General features: G+C 40.1%; 1 protein-coding gene across 2 annotated transcripts in view; it reads right to left on the bottom strand.

Moving 5' to 3' along the window:
• The window catches only part of ryr3 (ryanodine receptor 3), a 380,753-nt gene that overhangs the window by 126,946 nt on the left and 230,654 nt on the right, over positions 1-23,153 (bottom strand). For both annotated transcript variants that reach the window (XM_061886489.1, XM_061886490.1), the window contains exons 39-44: positions 17,302-17,404; positions 10,890-11,024; positions 7,898-8,171; positions 5,793-5,907; positions 4,829-4,961; positions 4,545-4,648 (exon numbers count right to left, since the gene is read on the bottom strand). In XM_061886489.1, coding sequence (XP_061742473.1) covers positions 4,545-4,648; positions 4,829-4,961; positions 5,793-5,907; positions 7,898-8,171; positions 10,890-11,024; positions 17,302-17,404 — 864 coding nt within the window. The remainder of the gene's footprint in view (positions 1-4,544; positions 4,649-4,828; positions 4,962-5,792; positions 5,908-7,897; positions 8,172-10,889; positions 11,025-17,301; positions 17,405-23,153) is intronic.

Genomic DNA, 23,153 nt, shown 5'->3' with positions numbered 1-23,153 from the left:
TGAATAAATGTTTTAAAGAAAGTAATCTTAAGTGGATATCTGTTTTTGGCCTTAAAAATAAACCTTTTACCGAGTATCCATCCATCCATCCATCCATCATCTTCCGCTTATCCGAGGTCGGGTCGCGGGGGCAGCAGCCTAAGCAGGGAAACCCAGACTTCCCTATCTCCAGCCACTTCGTCTAGCTCTTCCCGGGGGATCCCGAGGCGTTCCCAGGCCAGCCGGGAGACATAGTCGTCCCAACGTGTCCTGGGTCTTCCCCGTGGCCTCCTGCCAGCTGGACGTGCCCTAAACACCTCCCTAGGGAGGCGTTCGGGTGCCATCCTGACCAGATGCCCGAACCACCTCATCTGGCTCCTCTCGATGTGAAGGAGCAGCGACTTTACTTTGAGTTCCTCCCGGATGGCAGAGCTTCTCACCCTATCTCTAAGGGAGAGCCCCGCCACCCGGCGGAGGAAACTCATTTCGGCCGCTTGTACCCGTGATCTTATCCTTTCGGTCATGACCCAAAGCTCATGACCATAGGTGAGGATGGGAACGTAGATCGACCGGTAAATTGAGAGCTTTGCCTTCCGATACAACGTCCGCATTACTGAAGACGCCGCACCGATCCGCCTGTCGATCTCACGATCCACTCTTCCCCCACTCGTGAACAAGACTCCTAGGTACTTGAACTCCTCCACTTGGGGCAGGGTCTCCTCCCCAACCCGGAGATGGCACTCCACCCTTTTCCGGGCGAGAACCATGGACTCGGACTTGGAGGTGCTGATTCTCATTCCGGTCGCTTCACACTCGGCTGCGAACCGATACAGTGAGAGCTGAAGATCCCGGTCAGATGAAGCCATCAGGACTACATCATCTGCAAAAAGCAGAGACCTAATCCCGTGGCCACCAAACCGGATCCCCTCAACGCCTTGGCTGCGCCTAGAAATTCTGTCCATAAAAGTCATGAACAGAATCGGTGACAAAGGACAGCCTTGGCGGAGTCCAACCCTCACTGGAAACGTGTCCGACTTACTGCCAGCAATGCGGACCAAGCTCTGGCACTGATCGTACAGGGAGCGGACTGCCACAATAAGACAGTCCGGTACCCCATACTCTCTGAGCACTCCCCACAGAACTCCCCGAGGGACACGGTCGAATGCCTTCTCCAAGTCCACAAAGCACATGTAGACTGGTTGGGCAAACTCCCATGCACCCTCAAGAACCCTGCCGAGAGTATAGAGCTGGTCCACAGTTCCACGACCAGGACGAAAACCACACTGTTCCTCCTGAATCCGAGGTTCGACTATCCGGCGAAGCCTCCTCTCCAGTACACCTGAATAAACCTTACCGGGAAGGCTGAGGAGTGTGATCCCACGATAGTTGGAACACACCCTCCGGTCCCCCTTCTTAAAGAGAGGGACCACCACCCCGGTCTGCCAATCCAGAGGTACCGCCCCCGATGTCCACGCGATGCTGCAGAGTCTTGTCAACCAAGACAGCCCCACAGCATCCAGAGCCTTAAGGAACTCCGGGCGGATCTCATCCACCCCCGGGGCCTTGCCGCCGAGGAGCTTTTTAACTACCTCAGCGACCTCAGCCCCAGAAATAGAAGAGTCCACTGCAGCTTCCCCAGGCACCGCTTCCTCAAAGGAAGACGTGTTGGTGGGATTGAGGAGGTCTTCGAAGTATTCCCTCCACCGATCCACAACATCCACAGTCGAAGTCAGCAGAACACCATCCGCACCATACACGGTGTTGATAGTGCACTGCTTCCCCTTCCTGAGGCGGCGTATGGTGGTCCAGAATCGCTTCGAAGCCGTCCGGAAGTCGTTTTCCATGGCTTCCCCGAACTCTTCCCATGTCTGAGTTTTTGCCTCCGCGACCGCTAAAGTTGCACACCGCTTGGCCCGTCGGTACCCGTCCACTGCTTCCGGAGTCCTATGAGCCAAAAGAACCCGATAGGACTCCTTCTTCAGCTTGACGGCATCCCTCACTGCTGGTGTCCACCAACGGGTTCTGGGATTACCGCCACGACAGGCACCAACAACCTTGCGGCCACAGCTCCAATCAGCCACCTCAACAATAGAGGTTCGGAACATGGTCCACTCGGACTCAATGTCCCGCACCTCCCTCGTGACATGTTCAAAGTTCTCCCGGAGGTGTGAATTGAAACTCTCTCTGACAGGAGACTCTGCCAGACGTTCCCAGCAGACCCTCACAATGCGTTTGGGCCTGCCAGGTCTGTCCGGCATCCTCCCCCACCATCGCAGCCAACTCACCACCAGGTGGTGATCGGTAGAAAGCTCCACCCCTCTCTTCACCCGAGTGTCCAAAACATAAGGCCGCAAATCCGATGACACAACTACAAAGTCGATCATGGAACTGCGGCCTAGGGTGTCCTGGTGCCAAGTGCACATATGGACACCCTTATGTTTGAACATGGTGTTTGTTATGGACAATCCGTGACGAGCACAAAAGTCCAATAACAAAACACCACTCGGGTTTAGATCCGGGCGACCATTCTTCCCAATCACGCCTCTCCAGGTTTCACTGTCGTTGCCAAAATGAGCGTAGAAGTCCCCCAGTAGGACAAGGGAATCACCTGGGGGAGCACTTTCCAGTACTCCCTCGAGTGTGCCCAAAAAGGGTGGGTATTCTGAACTGCTGTTTGGTGCGTAAGCACAAACAACAGTCCGGACCCGTCCCCCCACCCGAAGGCGAAGGGAAGCTACCCTCTCATCCACTGGGTTGAACTCAAACGTGCAGGCTTTGAGCCAGGGGGCAATGAGAATTGCCACCCCAGCCCGTCGCCTCTCACTGCCGGCAACGCCAGAGTGGAAGAGGGTCCAGTCCCTCTCGAGAGAACTGGTTCCAGAGCCCTTGCTGTGCGTCGAGGTGAGTCCGACTATATCCAGCCGGAACTTCTCTACCTCGCGGACTAGCTCAGGCTCCTTCCCCCCCAGTGAGGTGACGTTCCACGTCCCAAGAGCTAGCTTCTGTAGCCGAGGATCGGACCGCCAAGTGCCCTGCCTTCGGCTGCCGCCCAGCTCACAATGCACCCGACCTCTATGGCCCCTCCTATGAGTGGTGAGCCCATTGGAGGGATGACCCACGTTGCCTCTTCGGGCTGTGCCCGGCCGGGCCCCATGGGGACAGGCCCGGCCACCAGGCGCTCGCCATCGTGCCCCACCTCCCGGCCTGGCTCCAGAGCGGGGCCCCGGTGACCCGCGTCCGGGCGAGGGAAATCTGAGTTCATTTTGTTGTAATTCCATAGAAGTCTTTGAGCTGCTCTTTGTCTGATCACTCACCTAGGACCTGTTTGTCTTTTACCGAGTACTATAATTAAATTAAATAAATCATGACTGTCAATGTACTCTCCTAAAATAACAGAAACCACAACAAGCTTCATAAACAAACCAATCCTTAAACACATTTTTTTCAACTTCCACCCAAATTGAAGACACAATACAACAATACAAAAACAAATGCAGGATGGAATTTGGACTCCTGACAACAAAATCAGCAATCATCTGACTGTCATATTCCATAGTTTTAAATTTTTTCCCGTGGGTAAGAAGTTATAAATAATTTTAATTTGAAAATAACAGTTTTTCACATTGATAGTAGTTTTGTAGATTAATTTGAATATTGCATCCCACGGAAATGGACAGTCAAAAAAAGCCCTCCCATTTCCATATGTGTTATATGGGGCATCCTTCAGAGATTTCCTTATAAACCACAATGTATACATTTTTCTATTTATTTATTGTTTTTTTTCCAACAGGACACTTGTATACCACTCAGTGTTTTAGTTAAGGTTTGTGCACTTTAAAAACAATATATAGGGTTATACATGACTGTATATCAAACAAACATAAGGAGATTGATTAACTATCTATCAACAAGCTAAAACAACAACAACAACAAGCAGAACTGTCCCTTATCTGCTGCTCTGCAAACACGCGCGCACGCACACACACGCACGCACGCACGCACGCACGCACGCACGCACGCACGCACGCACGCACGCGTTTCTTTGGTGCCCTCAAAAACAACCAGGAATCCCAAAAAGCCTTAATTTTAACAACCATATTGCAACAATAAAATCCACTTACAATACATTAGGTCCAACCTTAGAAAGGAGCAGCTCATGAGAAGAGAGAAAGGAGCGGACAGAGGGAGAGAAGGAAGGTGGCGGGTGTGCGGGTGTGTGTGTGTGTGTGTGTGTGTGTGTGTGTGTGTGTACGATCTTGGAAAGGTAGTCCCCTCTTCTGCTGTGAAATAACTCCGCTTCGACATTTTTTTTCCAGGAAAATAATTTCTGATCACAATTAAAAACTTGCTGTGGTACGAAACTGGCTTCCTTAATTACAAAAGTAATGAATAAAGTTTTCGTACACATAGGCACATTTGACGCGATCTGAAAGTCCATAAATCCGAAAAGTTTGGAAATAGAGGGGTTTGCAAATCATGGTTCTACTATATATTTGTTGTGTTGGCAGTGACTGTATTTTTTCCAATCTGTTCAGGTGTTTCGTTTTAGAGCGGGGGAAACCAACCTTTTCCAAATCCGGCTCCTCCAGGGCCAGAGCGAGGCCGTTGTTGTCCATCACTGATGATGCGGCAACATCCAGCGGAGTGGAGCCCCGCATTGCTTCAGAGGCTGCAAACCATATATTTAAACATTTTTATGCAAATAAAAATCTGAGAAAATATTGCCGGTCTACCAAGTAAGAAGTAGCAGAGTCCTCTTTCTGGCTTATCAAGTTAACCCTTAGCACTTTATCTAGAAATTCACTCACTGGTTCTTTTCTTTAAGATCGATCTGTTCATCAATACACACCTAGACCAACGCTGCTGTTCTCCAGCAGGTAGCTCAGGTGGTCAAACATGGCTTTCTGGTTCTGACGACTGATGCGACAGAAATAGCACAGAAAGCGACAACAGCTGGCAACCATCTTAGGGAAGGCAATTTCCTGCAGACAAAGAGCAAATGTAAAAACGTTGGTTTTAATGTGAAGACAACTAGAGAGGGTTACAAAATTAGGGCCAAAACGTTTGTACTTGAAAAAAATAAACTTTAAAAATGAAAAAAATCCAGTGCTGATGTGAATTTTGAAAAATACATTTGTGTATTCAAAATGTCCACACAATTTTGTTCAGGTTGAACATAATTCACTCTGGTACTTATTTTGAATACTTTATTTTCAGTTTTAAAGTTCACATATTTTTGATATTTGAGCTTCTGTTTTCATAATTTTTTTTATTTTTTTAAAGTTTCAGATCTTTGTCAGATTCAAAACATTTTTTTTTTTAGATTCAGACATTTGGCCCCAAATGGGACACTTGCCATCAAGAAAAAGAATGTATTCAAAATAATTACCACAGTGAATCACAATTATATTAACCCTGAACTTTTTATTTTTGAAAGTTCCACATCTAAATGTTATTTTTCAGTTTCAACGTTTTTTCCCCCCCCCCAAGTAATTGAACTGCACATACAACCTTGATTGTTGTATCCCCCCAGTGACATGTATAGACAAACACTGAGACTTAGACTTAGATAAACTTTACTGATCCACAAGGGAAATTGTTACACACAGTAGTTCAGTTTTAAAAGATGGAAAGCGTAAAGATGGAAAGTACAATACAGGTACTAAGTAGACAAAAATGGGACCATAGTAGCAATATAAAATATAACATTTATGTAATATTTACATTTTTTAATACTGAATACGTGCCCCAACAAACCAAGTTATAATAAGAGGCTAAACTAGCACATTTATGTAAGTTAAATGTAAACCAACCTGTGACTTGTCTCCACCGAGGACGTTGACCATGACCTGCATTACAGTCTCGTGCATGCCCAACACTCTCATGAGGTTCGGATGCTGGTAGAAAACCTTATTGTTCATAATGTCCCTAAAAGACACACAACATATTATTTGTGAAGGTCACTTCACAATATAAACCATGCAGGACAGTGCAAATAAATGGTTCCTAGGATCAAATTTTATACTAAGATATGGACCTTTTCTGATTTAAAATGTTACATCATTGAATACTCTTGTTAAATAAAGCCAAAGTGTCAAATCAGAACCAACTCATCATCGTCAAAACATGGTAAAAGCAACTCTTTTGTGGTAGACAACGTGGACAGCCATGATGATGTGACCGTTATGGCAAAGGAATAAAATGTATTGTAATGAAACTAAGTAATAATAAGGGCAGTGGTGCAGATGAGATATCTGCTGAGCATTTAAAATTTGCATACAACGTTATTGGGTTTTTAACTCACCGTATAGCACCTAATTCTATATTGTCTGTTACTTTTGTGCCCATTGTACAAGACAAAACCAACAAGATAAATACTGTAGCAAGGATAACGATAGGCAGATAGCTCCATTCAGTATTATATCTAAGATGATGGAAAAGGTGATATTAATCCGACTGAAGAAAGTATCAGTTCGGCCTTAAATCTAAACTTGGTACAGACGTGCATTTTTGTCTTAAAACATTTTTGGATTAGTACAGCAAGCATATTAATACAATTTTGATGCTTCAAAGTCCTTCGATTGTGTAAAGCATAGTCATTTTATAATTTGCACAATTAAAATGTTCCAAACTATTTCTAAATTTGAGAATTTTCCTGTTTTGGTATGCTGACCAATTTACAGTATGTGTGTAAAGTTTGTATCATCTCCGTTTTATGTTAGCAATTGTTGGAGGAATATTTTCCGTCTTGTCGGAATGTAGTGTTTAGATTCTTATCTTCATATTGGGAACTCTGTTCTGTTCACGGCCAAACAAATACAAATAATCCACCCTGTATCTTTGCACACACGCAGGCACAGACAGCATACTCCCTACTTTCGATGATGAGAAAAGGTGCAAGGTACGAGACGGAGTGAAAGAAGACGTATTTATGTGTCAAAAACATTTTCGACCGCGTCTGAAATAAAATAGCGATAATGTTTGTCTTCAAGATACAGTATATACTTTGACAGTGTACGTGTGGGGGGTGTGGGGGGTGGGCGGGGGGGGGGGGGGGGCCATGAGAAGTTAATTTACATCTGAAAAAACAGCCCCTCAAAATGAACTGTTCTGCAGGCATACACAGAAAGGGGTTTAAGATGTGACTCTGGAGCAAATTTTACACCTAAGCATATCAAATACATATTAATCTAGACCAGGGGTCGGGAACCTTTTTGGCTGAGAGAGCCATGAAAGCCAGATATTTCAAATGTTTTTTCCGTGAGAGCATTTTAATATTTTTTTAAACACTGAATACAACTAAATGCGTGCATTTTTAAGTAAGACCAACATTTTTTGAGTAAAATAAGTCTCCTATTATTTTTATTAACAATGTTATTCTAAAGTTAATTAATAATAAATATAATACTTCTTACCATTAATGCGACATCTTGAACAGGTGCGATAGAAAACGAATGGTTGGATTGAAATGCATAAGAATGTTTTGTAATTTGAACGTTATTTTTAACACTGTGATTACAAGTGGAATTATTCATTACTTATCGTGTTAAGCAATGTCAGCTAATATTTATCTGAGAGCCAGATGCAGTTATCAAAAGAGCCACATCTGGCTCTAGAGCCATAAATTCCCTACCCCTGATCTAGACAACTAGAAAATGTTTTAAATGTGGATTAAAATCCTTTTAGGTTCCCCTAATGCAAGTCAAATATCGTCTGACAGTACTCCTCTGCTGTTTTAATGGTACTTCTGCAGAAACGCTAGTCAAAGAGTCTCAATATATTAAGAATTAGCTGCTGTTTTTTAGGAATCTGCTGGAAAAATGAACAGAACTCTCAGTCGATTTGATTTTGTCACTGATGGGCCACCATCTGAACACGCTTAATATTGTGCATCATGTCTCAAAACTCATAATCCTACCCAAGTCCATCACTCATGAGCTTCTCCTCTTCCTTGCCCATGCGCACGGACAGCAAAGACCTGATCTGACCCAGTGAGGCTAGTAGGTTTATGGCATCCTGCACGGATGCAGCACTGATGGTGTAAGACTTCTTCATGGCCCGAAGCAGCTCCCCAATGCCGTCGTACTGCCTCCTGAGCAGGCTAAACATCACTCTGACCAGCTCGGGATCCTGGATGTGCGTCTCCTGGGCCCAGCTGCTAATGGTTTGGGAGATGAGCTCCTTTAGGTTAGCTGGGGAGGTAAAGAAGAACATTATTTGCTAAGTAAGGGGTGTGAATCTTTGGCCAACTGAAAATTCGATTCGATTCCGATTCACGGGGTGATGGTTCGATTCAACACAATTCTCGATTGAAACTGATTCTAGCAATGTATTATTTGGTGTAATAATTATATTGAAACGTTTTCAAAACAGGTTACAGGTTTAAAAAGCTCATTTGTTTGCAAAGAGATGGCCTAAAAACAATATTGTTAAACATTTATTTTTTTAGTTACAAATTAGATTTATAACCAGAAACAAAATAAGATTCATGATTTGCATGTCAATCATTTTTTTGTGCAGCCCCAAATATGTTAATGCACATTTTAATTTGTAATTTATCACATGGTCAAGGAATTGACTCTTATCTTACTTTTTTCTTGGGGAGGACCCACATTTCGATTTCAAGATATTCAGTTCACAGGAGACAAAGATAAGTCAATCATATAAATAGCTGCCACTATAGCGCTGAATGATTATGGCAAAAATAATAGTCACTATTATTTTGATTGATATAGTAATCAAGACTAATTTCAGGACTATTCATTACTTTGAGTATTTATTGCATCACCAAAACTCCACTTTAAATAGTTAAAAAAAAAAAATCGATAACAATTAGTACCAAATAAACCACAACAAGTAAAATGATAAAAATTGTTATAACAATACATTTAAATAACAACAATACAAAAAAACATTACGAGATTTGTTTTTAATTCAGTTTTTTAACACTTATTTTCCCACCACAAATTGTGTGCTTTTTGTGAAGAACAAAATTTTATCAAATGTTTGTACATTAAATGCAAACATCCTCACATTTATTGGTGCAATTTATCTTTGGACAATTTTGACCAGTATTTGAGGTCAAAGCATAATAATTGTGTAAGTGCATCAGTAAGTGCTTTAGGTACATTATGCTTGTGTAAGGTACTTTTTTTAAACTTATTTTTTCTTAGTAATAATAGCGCTGCAATATGGCCCACAGCGCTATTATTGTGAAGGGGAAGTGTGCTGTGCTGTTGTTCTCAGCTTGAAACGTGAAGAGGAGACTCACTTGAGGCTGTTGAACAAAAAAAAGGAGCACCTCTCAAGTTTGTACATTGATCTTACATCGAGGATGTCGTTCACAACAACACAAACACATAGGATGTGTTGTGGGTGTATGAACTATTCTTGTTAGCTTTAGCTTCGTAGTTTAGTCGATCTTTCAAGTGGCTGTCTCAACATTGATTGTTTAAGTTAAAGTTAAGTACCAATGATTGTCACACATACACTAGGTGTGTTGAAATGTTTCCTCTGCATTTGACCCATCCCCTTTATCACCCCCTGGGAGGTGAGGGGAGCAGTGAGCAGCAGCAGTGCCGCGCCTCGGTATCATTTTTGGTGATTTAACCCCAAATTCCAACCCTTGGTGCTGAGTGCCAAGCAGGGAGGTAATGGGTCCCATTTTTACAGTCTTTGGTATGACTCGGCCGGGGTTTGAACTCACAACCTACCAATCTCAGGGCAGACACTCCAACCACTAGGCCACTGAGTTGTTTAGTTCGGTATAGGGCAGTTGAGTGTGTCGGGGATAAATGAGTGCTACTGGACACTTACTTTCCCAAAACAAATGTTTTTTCTTGCAATGACAACATTTCCCTCACATTTATGTCAATTTCCCTGGTATTATTTTGCGTTTATAAATAAATGATAAATGGGTTGTACTGGTATTGCGCTTTTCTACCTTCAAGGTACTCAAAGCGCTTTGACACTACTTCCACATTCACCCATACACACACACATTCACACACTGATGGAGGGAGCTGCCATGCAAGGCGCTAAACAGCACTCATCAGGAGCAAGGGTGAATTGTCTTGCTCAGGACACAACGGATGTGACGAGGTGGGGATTGAACCAAGTACCCTTGGATTGAGCACGGCCACTCTACCACTGCGCCACGCCGTCCCCAAAACTTAAGAGGATGAAGTTTTATTGGACGATTATGTGACTCCGTCTGCGGTTGTGTGAAAGCGAAATCATTTGACTTACTTTTTTGTTAAGTTCAGTGATTATCCATGAGACATAGTAGCGCTGCGATCCCAAACTTCCTGCTCTTTTTTCACTCATTCGCTACACATCTGTTTCACCAACAACCAGCTCCAGAATTTGCATGCATGTTGCACGGCCTATTAATCTTTTTTCTTTTTTTTAAATTATTATATTTGCAGAACCGTGAGAAGTCATAATCAAAATCGAACTTAAAATTTGATTAATTGTCCAGCCGCAGCTGCCACTAATGTGAATTTGCAGTGATTCATTTTGTGCTTTGATTTATGCGGCAGTACAAGAGGAGCAACTTGATAAACGCAAGCAGTTCATTAAGGAGCTGAAAAAGATACAAAAAAGAAGATAATATGGGTCCTGGAGATATTCTGAAGGACACCTTTGTTCCAAATTTTGACGGTTCAATCATTCAGCGTGGACGTGAGAGTCTGGCATTTAAATTTATAGCAGCGTGTCCAACAAAGGATGTCCATTAGTCTTCTTTTATGCGAAGGAGTACATTGAAATTGCTCTCAACAAAGGCATGACTGATACAGAAACTGTCAAAGTAACAGCATCCTTCCTTCAAAGACTCCACACATCATTGTTTGAAAAGCACTTACCCATGTGTTTTTGTCAAGGAACAAAAAAAATGAAGAGTGACTCACTGGGGGCAACCTGCTCCTTCTCTGTGGGTTCCTCCTCACTTTTCTGAGGCGGTCCCTTGATTTTATACAGCAAGGCCAGTAGACGACCTTTAATCGAGGTGTCCTGCTCCTCTTCGTCCTCCTCCACGGGGATTCCTGAGAGTCGTATCAGTGAGGTGGAATAAATTTACATCATGTACAGTAAGTGGAGCACAAGCTATTCAAATCAACAATGAAATTAAAGGGACTACAACTTGGTCACAGTTACTGTTCAATACAAGAACACCAATGCCTATCTTATGTTACCATTGGCGTTTTTTGTTTTTCTTCTCACTTATACAAATTGTTTTGGAATAAAACATTTTTGTCGGCTCATTGTGTCCCGATGACTGAAATTTCACTAACAAGTTACCTTTATGTAGTTTTTGTTCCTGAAAATTAATCAGGCAGTGATTTCCCAGAATATTAATTCGTTTTTAAGTAATACAAACCCTGTTTCCATATGAGTTGTGAAATTGTGTTAGATGTAAATATAAACGGAATACAATGATTTGCAAATCCTTTTCAACCCATATTCAGTTGAATATGATGAGGTGGCGACTTGTCCAGGGTGTACCCTGCCTTCCGCCCGATTGTAGCTGAGATAGGCGCCAGCGCCCCCCGCGACCCCGAAAGGGAATAAGCGGTAGAAAATGGATGGATGGATGGATGTTACAAAGACAACATATTTGATGTTCAAACTGATTAACATTTTTTTTTGCACATAATCATTAACTTTAGAATTTGATGCCAGCAACACGTGACAAAGAAGTTGGGAACGGTGGCAATAAATACTGGTAAAGTTGAGGAATGCTCATCAAATACTTATTTGGAACATCCCACAGCTGTGCAGGCTAATTAGGAACAGGTGGGTGCCATGATTGGGTATAAAAACAGCTTCCCAAAAAATGCTCAGGCTTTCACAAAAAAGGATGGATCCTTTTTTTACACCCCTTTGTCCACAACTGCGTGAGCAAATTGTCAAACAGTTTAAGAACAACGTTTCTCAAAGTGCAATTGCAAGAAATTTAGGGATTTCAACATCTACCGTCCATAAAATCATCAAGAGTTTCAGAGAATCTGGAGAAATCACTCAATCACTCATGGCCAGAAACCAACATTGAATGACCGTGACCTTCGATCCCTCAGGCGGCACTGTATCAAAAACTGACATCAATCTCTAGAGGATATCACCACATGGGCTCAGGAACACTTCAGAAAACCACTGTCACTAAATACAGTTGGTCGCTACATCTTTAAGTGCAAGTTAAAGCTTGACCATGCAAAGCGAAAGCTATTTATCAACAACATCCAGAAACGCCGCTGGCTTCTCTGGGCCCGAGATCATCTAACATGGACTGATGCAAAGTGAAAAAGTGTTCTGTGGTCTGACGAGTCCACATTTCAGATTGTTTTTGGAAATATTCAACATCGTTTCATTCAGACCAAAGGGGAAGCGAACCATCCAGACTGTTATCGACACAACGTTCAAAAGCCAGCATCTGTGATGGTATGGGGGTGCATTAGTGCCCAAAGCATGGGTAACTTAAACATCTGTGAAGGCACCAATAATGCTGAAAGGTACATACAGGTTTTGGAACAACATATGCTGCCATCTAAGAGCCATCTTTTTCATGGACGCCCCTGCTTATTTCAGCAAGACATTGCCAAGCCATATTCAGCACATGTTACAACAGCGTGGCTTCATAAAAAAAGAGTGCAGGTACTTTCCTAGCCCACCTGCAGTCCAGACTTGTCTCTCATCAATAATGTGTGGTGCATTATGAAGCGTAAAATACGACAGCGGAGACCCTGGACTGTTGAACGACTGAAGCTCTACATAAAACAAGAATGGGAAAAAATTCCACTTTCAAAGCTTCCACAATTAGTTTCCTCAGTTCCCAAACGTCTATTGAGTGTTTTTAAATAAAAGGTGATGTAACACAGTGGTGAACATGCCCTTTCCCAACTACTTTGGCACGTGCTGCTGCAGCCATGAATTTCATGGCTAACTTAATTATTATTTGCAAAAAAAAATTACGTTTATGAGTTTGAACATCAAATATCTTGTGTTTGTAGTGCAATCAACTGAATATGGGTTTGAAAGGACTTGCAAATCATTGTATTCCGTTTATACTTACATCTAACACAATTTCCCAACTCATATGGAAACAGGGTTTGTAGGTAGATAACTAAGTGTGGATAAAGGCATGTTAAACTATTATTTTCATTAATTTATTGCATGCTTTAGTTAACTTCTAAACTGATATGGTTACCATTACGAGCAAAAAAATAAATATTAAAGAACCGCCATCGCCTCTTCCACAGGGACCATTGCTTGTGTTTCCTCATGCTCGTTCAGCTTTTCTTCAAAGATCATGAGGGGAAAAAACAGTAGAAGAGGATGCAAAATAGAATCTTAGTTGCCTACCTGCTTATTCTCTCATTTTTGAGCACCAGGTCTGCTCTTTTTTCTCTGTTTTTCTGCAGGTTACTGAATTAGTCTTTCTCCCTTATAGGGTGCTTCTGATTTTTAGTGGTCCCATTATGTTTGAGTCTTTTGAAATTTATTTCGACCAAAACTTTTTTTTTTCCCAAAGAAGTTAAAATCATTAAAATGGTCAGATTTGCCAAATTTCAGTCCTCTTGCTTGGTCCTTGCCAATTTGAGTCCATTTGACTGGAAAGATCTATTATTTCCTTATGTTGCCAACATTTGTAAATGTATGCAGCCTGACCCCTTCTTTAGTTGTATTGCTACAACCTGCAACAATGCATCTTGCAGACATTTGTAATCATTCCTTTTAATTCTGCGCAGAAATAACGTGATTCGGATGAAGATGTTACCAGAAACCCATACTACACAATATGAAATTGCCCCCAGTCTTCTGTAGGTGACATCAGATGATGATAACCTGCCCACATTTTGGAGCTAAAGTGGGCGTTCCAAAATGTGATAAAATTTGTTAGAAAACAAGCCTAAAATCATTACTGTGTCTATTATTCGGGGAATTTCACGTGTAGACATAATTTTTTAGGTCCAGAACTAGGAAATAAGTTGTCAGCATTGGAGGGGGACTTTAAGGTTGCAAACAGTCATTTTAAGTGCAAGCATGTGGGAAATGAATACAAAAACAGGGCTACATCAATTCACGAACCCATCTATTTGCAAACTTTTCGATTTACAAACTTTTAAATAGAGCCCGTAGTGCCTCTGTGTGCAAACCATGTCTCTTGTGTGTCCCGTCTGCAGGCAACAAGCAGGTCACGGTTTTTGAGGAGGCAAATCCCTACACGTCACTTGCTGCGCATTACAGGACATTATTAGTAACAACTCAGCGCTTAAGCCCGTGTACATTTTCTATGTTTTTTTCACCTTTCGAAAAGTTTTGTCCATTTTTCTAACTATATGAGTCCCGAAAAGACAACATAGTACATTAATGAAGCTCGGAAGTTTGGAAGAATGGATGAACCAGGCTTCGAACCAAAGTCAATTTTAATTGTGATGAGACCTACTTTTCTGGAAAAAGATGCTCAAGTACTCTAGAGCTGGGCAATATACTGGTACTATAGTAAATACCGGTATATTTAAGAAAGTGACACATTAGGGACAACCGGTATTTTTTTATCTGCCTTTGTCAAGGCCCTTTGATCACCTTTGCGTCCGACAGGCACAGGCCAGGGCATCCTCATTGGCTCACCCTCGCCCCTTGCGTGTTTGCAGAGGCTTCTCTGAATTCCACTATGGTCCGTATCAAACCTTTATTTATTTGTCTTTTAAATATGGTGGCGCAGAGCCCACTACTCTACAACAGAGTTATGCAATACATTGGACGGCGCCTGCATTTGGTGAGTGAGGACAGCATTATTTAAACACAATTCACTTCTGTTAGGGACTTAGCACAGAAGCTAACAATAGTTCCTCTCTGTTGCTTGCTCGATGTGTCAAATATTTAACTACAACTCAGTTTAAAAGTGGCTCTACCCATAGCCTGTGCAAACAAGTATTTTAATTTCAACTGCCACCTGCTTTCACTGCGGTGAGAAGCTCCATTTATCCCACACACAAGCGTGGGGGTATAAACCTAACGTAATAAACAAAATGACAGTATTGCACGTTTTAAAGAAAACTTTTTTAAGATACCGGTATATACTGTTCAATGGTCTTTGGACTAAAAATACCAGAATATCACTTTTGGTCCATATTGCCCAGCCCTATGCTAAAACAGACCTCTTTAAAGCGAAGTATAAGAGTTACTCTCATTTAACGGCGCCTCTTTCAAGGCACACACGCCCCCGCCTTCGTTTTCCCCCTGTCAGCTCATTTCTCGTCAGCTTCTCCTTTCCCAATTTTAATTTAAGTGTATTTTACTTTTTAAAAGATTTATTATTGTAGCAAAAATAGTTGTTAAAGTTAAAGATGTTTGTGATTTCTGATCGTTTGTTAGGGCACCTAAGGGACTTCTGTGTGTGCGTGTTGGCAGATCAGTGCATAGAGAGGGACAGCAGCTTGTTGCTTTAGCTTGTCAATAAAGAAACTGTTAATTCATCACCTTATGTATCACCAATATATAGTACAGTACTGTACAACATTTTATATTGTGTTCAAAGTGTACCATATTTTTTGGACTATAAGGCACACTTAAAATCCTTTCATTTTCTCAAAAATCAACAGTGCGCCTTATTCCCCGGTGCGCTTAATATAAGGAATAATTTTGGTTGTGCTTATCGACCTCGAAGCAATTTTATTTGGTACATGGTGTAATAATAAGTGTGACCAGTGTGACAGTCTACAGGTATCACCGAGATACGTGTAGACTGCAAGATGACGCCAGTAAACATCACCAAAACTTTAAATGTTCAATTGAAAATAAAGAACATTACACACGACACTCAAAAATTTGTAAAAATGTTTCAGTATGACTTAGAAGCCGCACCGCTTGATGGACTGTCGGCCCGTTACGGCTACTGTAGTCAGGAATACAAGTATTAATATGGTGTGTGTATAAGGACTGCAAAATTGCACCCATTAGCAGACATATTATCTGACGTTTTGGTTCGCAATATTATGCAAAACCAACTTTTCTCACCTTCTGGTACCTGCTGATGTGTATTTGAGATCTGCATAAGTCCTGAAAATGTGCGCAAGTCCGCCACTGTTGTACGTGGGGTTGCCGTAGTCGATAAGCTTCTTCTTTTTCTCTATCTTCTTATATTGGGGAATTCGTCCTCCGCTGATGCCATTTCAAATATAAAGTAGCGTACAGTTCTAAGTTATATCTCACGATGGAAACGCTACAAACTACAAGTGTAGTGGTTTTACATAAAACACCCACGGAACTTTATTTCTGGTCAGACGGTTTTTCTTGGGACACATTTCCGGCGTTGTTATTACACTAGAGAACCACGGATGAGGAGATGCTGCTCCTTTGTTGATTTAAGTAAAGTCTGAATGTCATTAAAACAGTTAGCTCCATCTTTTGACACTTCTTCAACTCCCATCCTTGTACGCTACAACAAAGACGACGGAGATAAGACGCTGTCGAAGGTGAGCCACGTAAATAAGACCGCCCACAAAACGACGCATCCTGAAGCAACTGTCAGAAAGTGACTTGAAGATACAAAATCTATGCAACATGTGGACCAAACAACCACAGTTATATTTTATGTAGACCACAAGGAAGTGTTTTCAATTTAGAAAAAAAAATCATAATATGACCCCTTTAATGCGCCTTATAATCTGGTGCGCCTTTTTGTATGTAAAAACACCTGAAAAGACCCGCTAATCAGCAGTGCGCCTTTTAAGCCAGTGTGGCTTATGGTCCAGAAAATACTGTATTAACCTTCACTACGATATCGACATTTGTCGAGGCAGGATTTTTTTATATTTACATTGTTTCTTAGGGTAAACGTTTGCTTCATTATACAAAATGTTCATTTACAAAACCCGTCCAAGAACCTATGAAGTTCGTAAATCGAGGTTCCACACTAAACGTGTAATATATAATGTACATGTCAGAAACAGCCATTGCCTCTGGAATTTTGCAAAGTTGCGATCATGCAAAAATATTCGGTGTTTCCTCGTAACTTTGTTCAATCCACACGACTTCACTGCTTATTTTTGCCAATCGAATTGGTCCCTCAGTAGCCCTTAAATGCACATTGTCTGACCAATTAAATGTGTCCCTAAGTCACAAACTCTCCTCCAAAATGTCTTGTTTATTTTCACAGAGAAGACGACTTGTGCTGATAAAGCTCAACAGTTAGCCGGTTTTAAGGGGGCTCGTCAGAAATATATCCTGACATATTGAGCACTATGTACTAATACATAGGAATATTTCCCCTCCTCATTTTTGTGGTCATCTACAATACAACGTCTGTCTTGGTGGACTCACCACAGTGCAGTTGGAGTTCTTCGTGGAAGCGATTTAGTTCTTCCTGTAGCTCTTCAGGACAAGGGCAGTCATCGCCTGCAGTGAAGTTCAACAGGATGTTGATCTGCAAGGAAATTAGAAAAAAAACCCTATTTATGACACATGGGTAACAGTAGGTGTCAGTTGTCTGAAACACAACAGAACTTGTGCAGAGCTATGTGGTAATAATTGTGTTTACCTCCCAGTAAGGGAGATGCTTGTTAAATAAACAGTGTCACAGTCATTGGGTACAGAGATCAATAAACTGAATAAAAACATTATGTGTTTATTTTGTGGATAAAAGTCATAACAAAATAAAAGCCAGTTTCGTGGAGAATTAACAAGGTGATTTGCACGTGGAAGTAAAATAGTGTCATTATCAAACTGCATGTATTTTTAATAACATTTGATTCTTGTCGAGGATTAAACCATGAAATGTACACGCACACGAATGAGAAAGAAGAAAAAAGGGGTAATCGCTTATTTAATATATATAGAGTAAATACAATCAAATAAAACAGATATTTACACTTAAGGTCTATTAACTATTTATGAGCTACTTGTATAACTTCATTGGATTCCTCAATCCCCTCAAGGCTGCTGTTTAACGACTGTTTAGGTCGATAAATGTTGGGCATTGGCTGCAATCTTGCAATTAACTCACATCTGTTCACTACTGATTTCTAGAAAAGCCAAAACAAAGTTTGCCTTTATAAGCATTGACTTGAATTTTCTCACTCAAACAACTAGATATGTTTTACCAAACACCTCCTGTAACTTCAAGGCCTAATGAAATGAGATTTTCTTATTTAAACGGGGATAGCAGGTCCATTCTGTGTCATACTTGATAATTTCGCGATAGCCATATTTTTGCTGAAAGGATTTAGTAGAGAACATCGACAATAAAGTTCGCAACTTTTGGTCGCTAACAGAAAAGTCCTGCCTTTACTGGAAGTCGCAGACGATGACGTCACCCTTTGATGGCTCCTCACATCCTCACACTGTTTTAATGGGAGCCTCCAACAAAAAGAGCTATTCGGACCGAGAAAACGACAATTTCTCCATTAATTTGAGTGAGGATGAAAGGTTCGTGTTTGAGGATATTGGTAGCGACAGACTAGAAAAAAAAAAGAAAAATAAGTTTAAAAAAAAAAACGCGATTGCATTGGGACGGATTCAGATGTTTTTAGAAACATTTACTAGGATAATTTAGGGAAATCCCTTATCTTTCTATTGTGTTGCTAGTGTTTTAGTGAGTTTAATAGTACCTGATAGTCAGAGGGGTTTGTCCACGGGTGTCTTGACGCCAGTGTCTCAGGAAAGTTGACGGCAGCTTTATGGACGGTGCAAGTTCAGCTGATCTCCGGTAAGAGGCGGCTTTTTACCACAATTTTCTCACCGAAACCTGCTGGTTGACATCCGGTCGAGATCTATGTTTGCTTGACCGCTCTGATCCATAGTAAAGTTTCACCTCCGGGAATTTTAAACAAGGAATCACCGTGTGTTTGTGTGGCTAAAGGCTAAAGCTTCCCAACTGCATCTTTCTACTTTGACTTCTCCAATATTAATTGAACAAATGGCAAAAGATTCAGCAACACAGATGTCCAAAATACTGTGTAATTATGCGGTTAAAGCGGACGACTTTTAGCTGTGTTAACCTGCTAACATTTTATCCTACAAATTTAGCTATTTTTTATGTTTGAACATGTAAATTATGGATTTCCTCACTTGTTGACATTTTAAAGTTAAAGTTAAAGTATGCTAATTGCTTTTCTTTAAGGATGCCTATTAGTATGCTAATACTAGCATGCTAACATTTTTTTTGGACCATTTTAGCAAATTTTTATGTTTGTACATAGAAATCGTGGATTTCCTTAGTTGGTGACATCATGTAAACCACGGGTTCTAAACCTTTTTGACCTTAAGGCTTAACTTTTCCACTAGAGAGAGACCCGGGCTCACTGAAATATTAACGCAGAATTAGTAATCGTATTCTTGATTTTGTCTGTGTTGAATAATTATGTCTAATTTACTTACAGTTTAACAGGATGCACATTGTCAAATGATATGAAAGCATGTGTTAATAACAAAGATTCATAACAAGGCTTCTGTCAGGCTGATTACAACAATAATCTCTAATCAAATATACTGCATAAAAGATTAATAAAATCTGATGAAATATACATTTAAGAACAATTACACTGTGCTAAAATAAATACTAGCTAAATTTATAACATAAACAGAATGTTTCTTAAACAAACTGTCAATAAAATGTAACTGCACATGAAATTACGTCACCACTTAGGTCATAATTTTTGTGCTGAAGAAAATTCTCCCAAAGTTTAACTCCAGACTTCTTCTGTTTGATTGATATTGTCAGTACTGCCAAAAGTGGTGGAAAAGTGTATTGCAACTGAGTTCCGCTACAGCCCATATCAGGGGTCACCAACCTTTTTGAAACCAAGAGCTACTTCTTGGGTACTGATTAATTGCCAGAAAGAGCCAATTTGCTCAATTTACCTTAAATAAATAAATACATATATTATATATATATATATATATATATATATATATATATAAATAAAAGGGTATTTCTGTCCGTCATTCCGTCGTACATTTTTTTTCCTTTTACGGAATGATTTTTGTCAAGAATGAATGATGACGAAAATACTTAATTGAACGGTTTAAAAGAGGAGAAAACAGGAAAAAAATGAAAATTTAATTTTGAAATATAGTTTATCTTCAATTTCAACTCTTTAAAATTCAAAATTCACCCTAAAAAAAGAAGAGAAAAACTAGCTAATTTGAATCTTTTTGAAAAAATTGCAAAAATAATTTATGGAACATCATTAGTATTTTTTCCTGATTAAGATTAATTTTAGAATTTTGATAACATGTTTTAAATAGGTTATAATCCAATCTGTTAGAATATATAACAAATTGACCCAAGCTATATTTCTAACAAAGACAAATCATTATTTCTTCTAGATTTTCCAGAACAACATTTTTAAAAGAAATTCAAAATACTTTGAAATAAGATTTAAATTTGATTCTAAAGATTTTCTAGATTTGCCAGAATATTTTTATTTTATTTTAATCATAATAAGTTTGAAGAAATATTTCACAAATATTATTTGTCGAAAAAACAGAAACTAAAATTGAAGATTTAAATTAAAATGTATTTATTATTCTTTACAATAAAAAAAAAATACTTGAACATTGATTTAAATTGTCAGGAAAGAAGAGGAAGGAATTTAAAAGGTAAAAAGGTATATGTGTTTAAAAATCCTAAAATAATTTTTAAGGTTGTATTTTTTCTCTAAAATTGTCTTTCTGAAAGTTATAAGAAGCAAAGTAAAAAAAAATACATTATTTAAACCAGTGAAAACCAACTCTTTAAATTATTTTCTTTGTTTTTCAAATTCTATTTGAGTTTTGTCTCTCTTAGAATTAAAAATGTCGAGCAAAGCGAGACCAGCTTGCTAGTAAATAAATACAATTTAAAAAATAAAGGCAGCTCACTGGTAAGTGCTGCTATTTGAGCAATTTTTAGAACAGGCCAGCGGGCGACTCATCTGGTCCTTACCGGCTACCTGGTGCCCGCGGGCACCGCGTTGGTGACAGATATTTGTTGGTGGCCCTAAAGGGGTAGATGCTCATGGCAATGAGCGAAACACTAAGAAACACTGACGTAAAGCATGCTAACTGCGTCTTTGTTAGCATGCTTACAATAAAAGATTAGTACATCAAGTATGCCAACATTAGCTTGCAAACATTTTACTCTACCATTTTAGATCATTTAAATGTTTAAACTTAAAAATTTTGGATTTCGCTGCTTGGGTGACATCATGTAAAGCAGGGGTCGCCAAACATTTTGACTCGGGGGGTCGCATTGGGTTAAAAAAATTAGCCCGGCCCCCGGCCTAATTTTTTTTAACCCAATGCGACCCCTCGAGTCAAAATGTTTGGGGGGATATATATATATATATATATATATATATATATATATTAGGGGTGGGCAAATTAATGCGTTAATTACGCGTTAACTCACCAATCTATTAACGCCGACAATTATTTTATCGCACATTTGCGTATGTTGTTTACATGCTTTTATTTTGTTAACGCCTTTTCTTAACAAGATGGCATCTCCCGGATGTACTTCGGCGTCGAGGGGCTCTTGGTAAAGATGGAACATTTGGCAAAAATACCGGACAATTCTGCAAATTTCATGGCTGGCTTACAGCGTGGTCACTCCGGGATCACTTACGACCGCCAGACAATTCTGGATGTGGATAGATCGGGCCGTTTTGGATTGAATGACGCGTGCTTGCTAGACCGGCTAGCTAGCATGGGAATACTTTGCCGGCTACATCCAGCGGCCTGTGAAGCAGCGGAGTATTTGTGTTGTCTGTCTATTTATGAATAATGCAGACGAGGAGAGTTGGCTGAGTTCTTAACGTTTGCTTTCAGAGCGTGCATATCACAACATAAAAGGTGCCGTCATGGCCACACAACCTATACCGGGCTACCGCGCATGCTCGTCACTCCTGTTGCATGCTGGGTAGGGTAGTTCTTTTTTTCCCTGGCTCATAACATCACAAATAGTACCATGTATATGAGTTCAGTTTATCAAAGCACCAAGCAAACAATCGGAAAATTCCCATCATATCAATTCCTAAATATGGTCATAATTATTTTAAGTGCACTACGCATAATAAACACAACATTATTAATATTGCTACTACGGATAATTTGATCAAAAATTCCCTAAAACAGCCCACTACCTATAATATAGGTTTTTTAAACATAAGATCCCTGATAAAAAAAATGTTTCTGCTGTTACCTCAGAAATTGCCTGTTCAGATGTTATGATTGTGGCTCAGAGATTTGTATGTAGATCATATTTATTTTCCATAACAAACAGGATAACTTAAATACCCTGGCAGTGGCAATAAGCTTAAATGTTTGTATTTACATTTTTTGAGTTGATTTTCATAAAATATGCTATTTAACTGCTACTGTTTAACAAGGACTGATTTAAATTGTGTTTGCACAACAAATGTTTTGGCGCTTTTGTTCATGTGGGAGAATATTCCAATAATGGTGCACTACACACTACTTTTGAATTCATTATTGGGCTTTGCGTATACAATGCAGTTAATCGCGATTAATCAGAGAAATAGTGCGATTAATTTCGATTAAATGTTTTAATCGTTGCCCAGCCCTAATATATATATATGTAGCAGGTATATAACTTATATTGTATGCATTCCACCAAAAATCCCTCACGTTTTATTTGATTTCTCTATAATATCCATTGTCACTTTTATTTTGTCAGTTTTTTTAGGAAATAGTTCGTTTTGGGAGAATTTGTCATTTTATTTTGAAATCCTACCTTCTTCCGGAAGTGACGTTGAGTCCTCACTCGTTGCTGAGACATGCGTGAGGAAGTAAGTGTTTCTCTCTGCTCTAGTGTTTTTAAAGTGTTTGGCTGTGAAACGAGATTATAATGTGCTCTTTTGTTGCTGATATGGTTATGTACACTTGATCTACTCATAGTTTGAGTGTTTTAGCAAACTTTTTGCTGGTGTACTGCTCGGTGGCGTTTCTCGCTCACACACACACAGTGGCTGCGGCATTTCATTGAAGTTTTCCCTCCATTTTAGACTGGTTTGCTGCTGAGTCCTGTGTTAACGCTGCCGCACTGTTTCCTGTATATTTCATACAGGTATGTTTCTGTTGCTCCCAAAACTTTATTCTATTTTTCTGTACTGTTATATTTATTATTTATTTTCCTATTGTATAAATCATTTCACGGTGGTGTATTCATTTTC

The sequence above is a fragment of the Nerophis ophidion genome, linkage group LG24, assembly GCF_033978795.1.
Source record: "Nerophis ophidion isolate RoL-2023_Sa linkage group LG24, RoL_Noph_v1.0, whole genome shotgun sequence".
Taxonomy (NCBI): Eukaryota; Metazoa; Chordata; class Actinopteri; order Syngnathiformes; family Syngnathidae; genus Nerophis; species Nerophis ophidion.
This window is presented reverse-complemented; position numbering and strand designations above follow the sequence as displayed.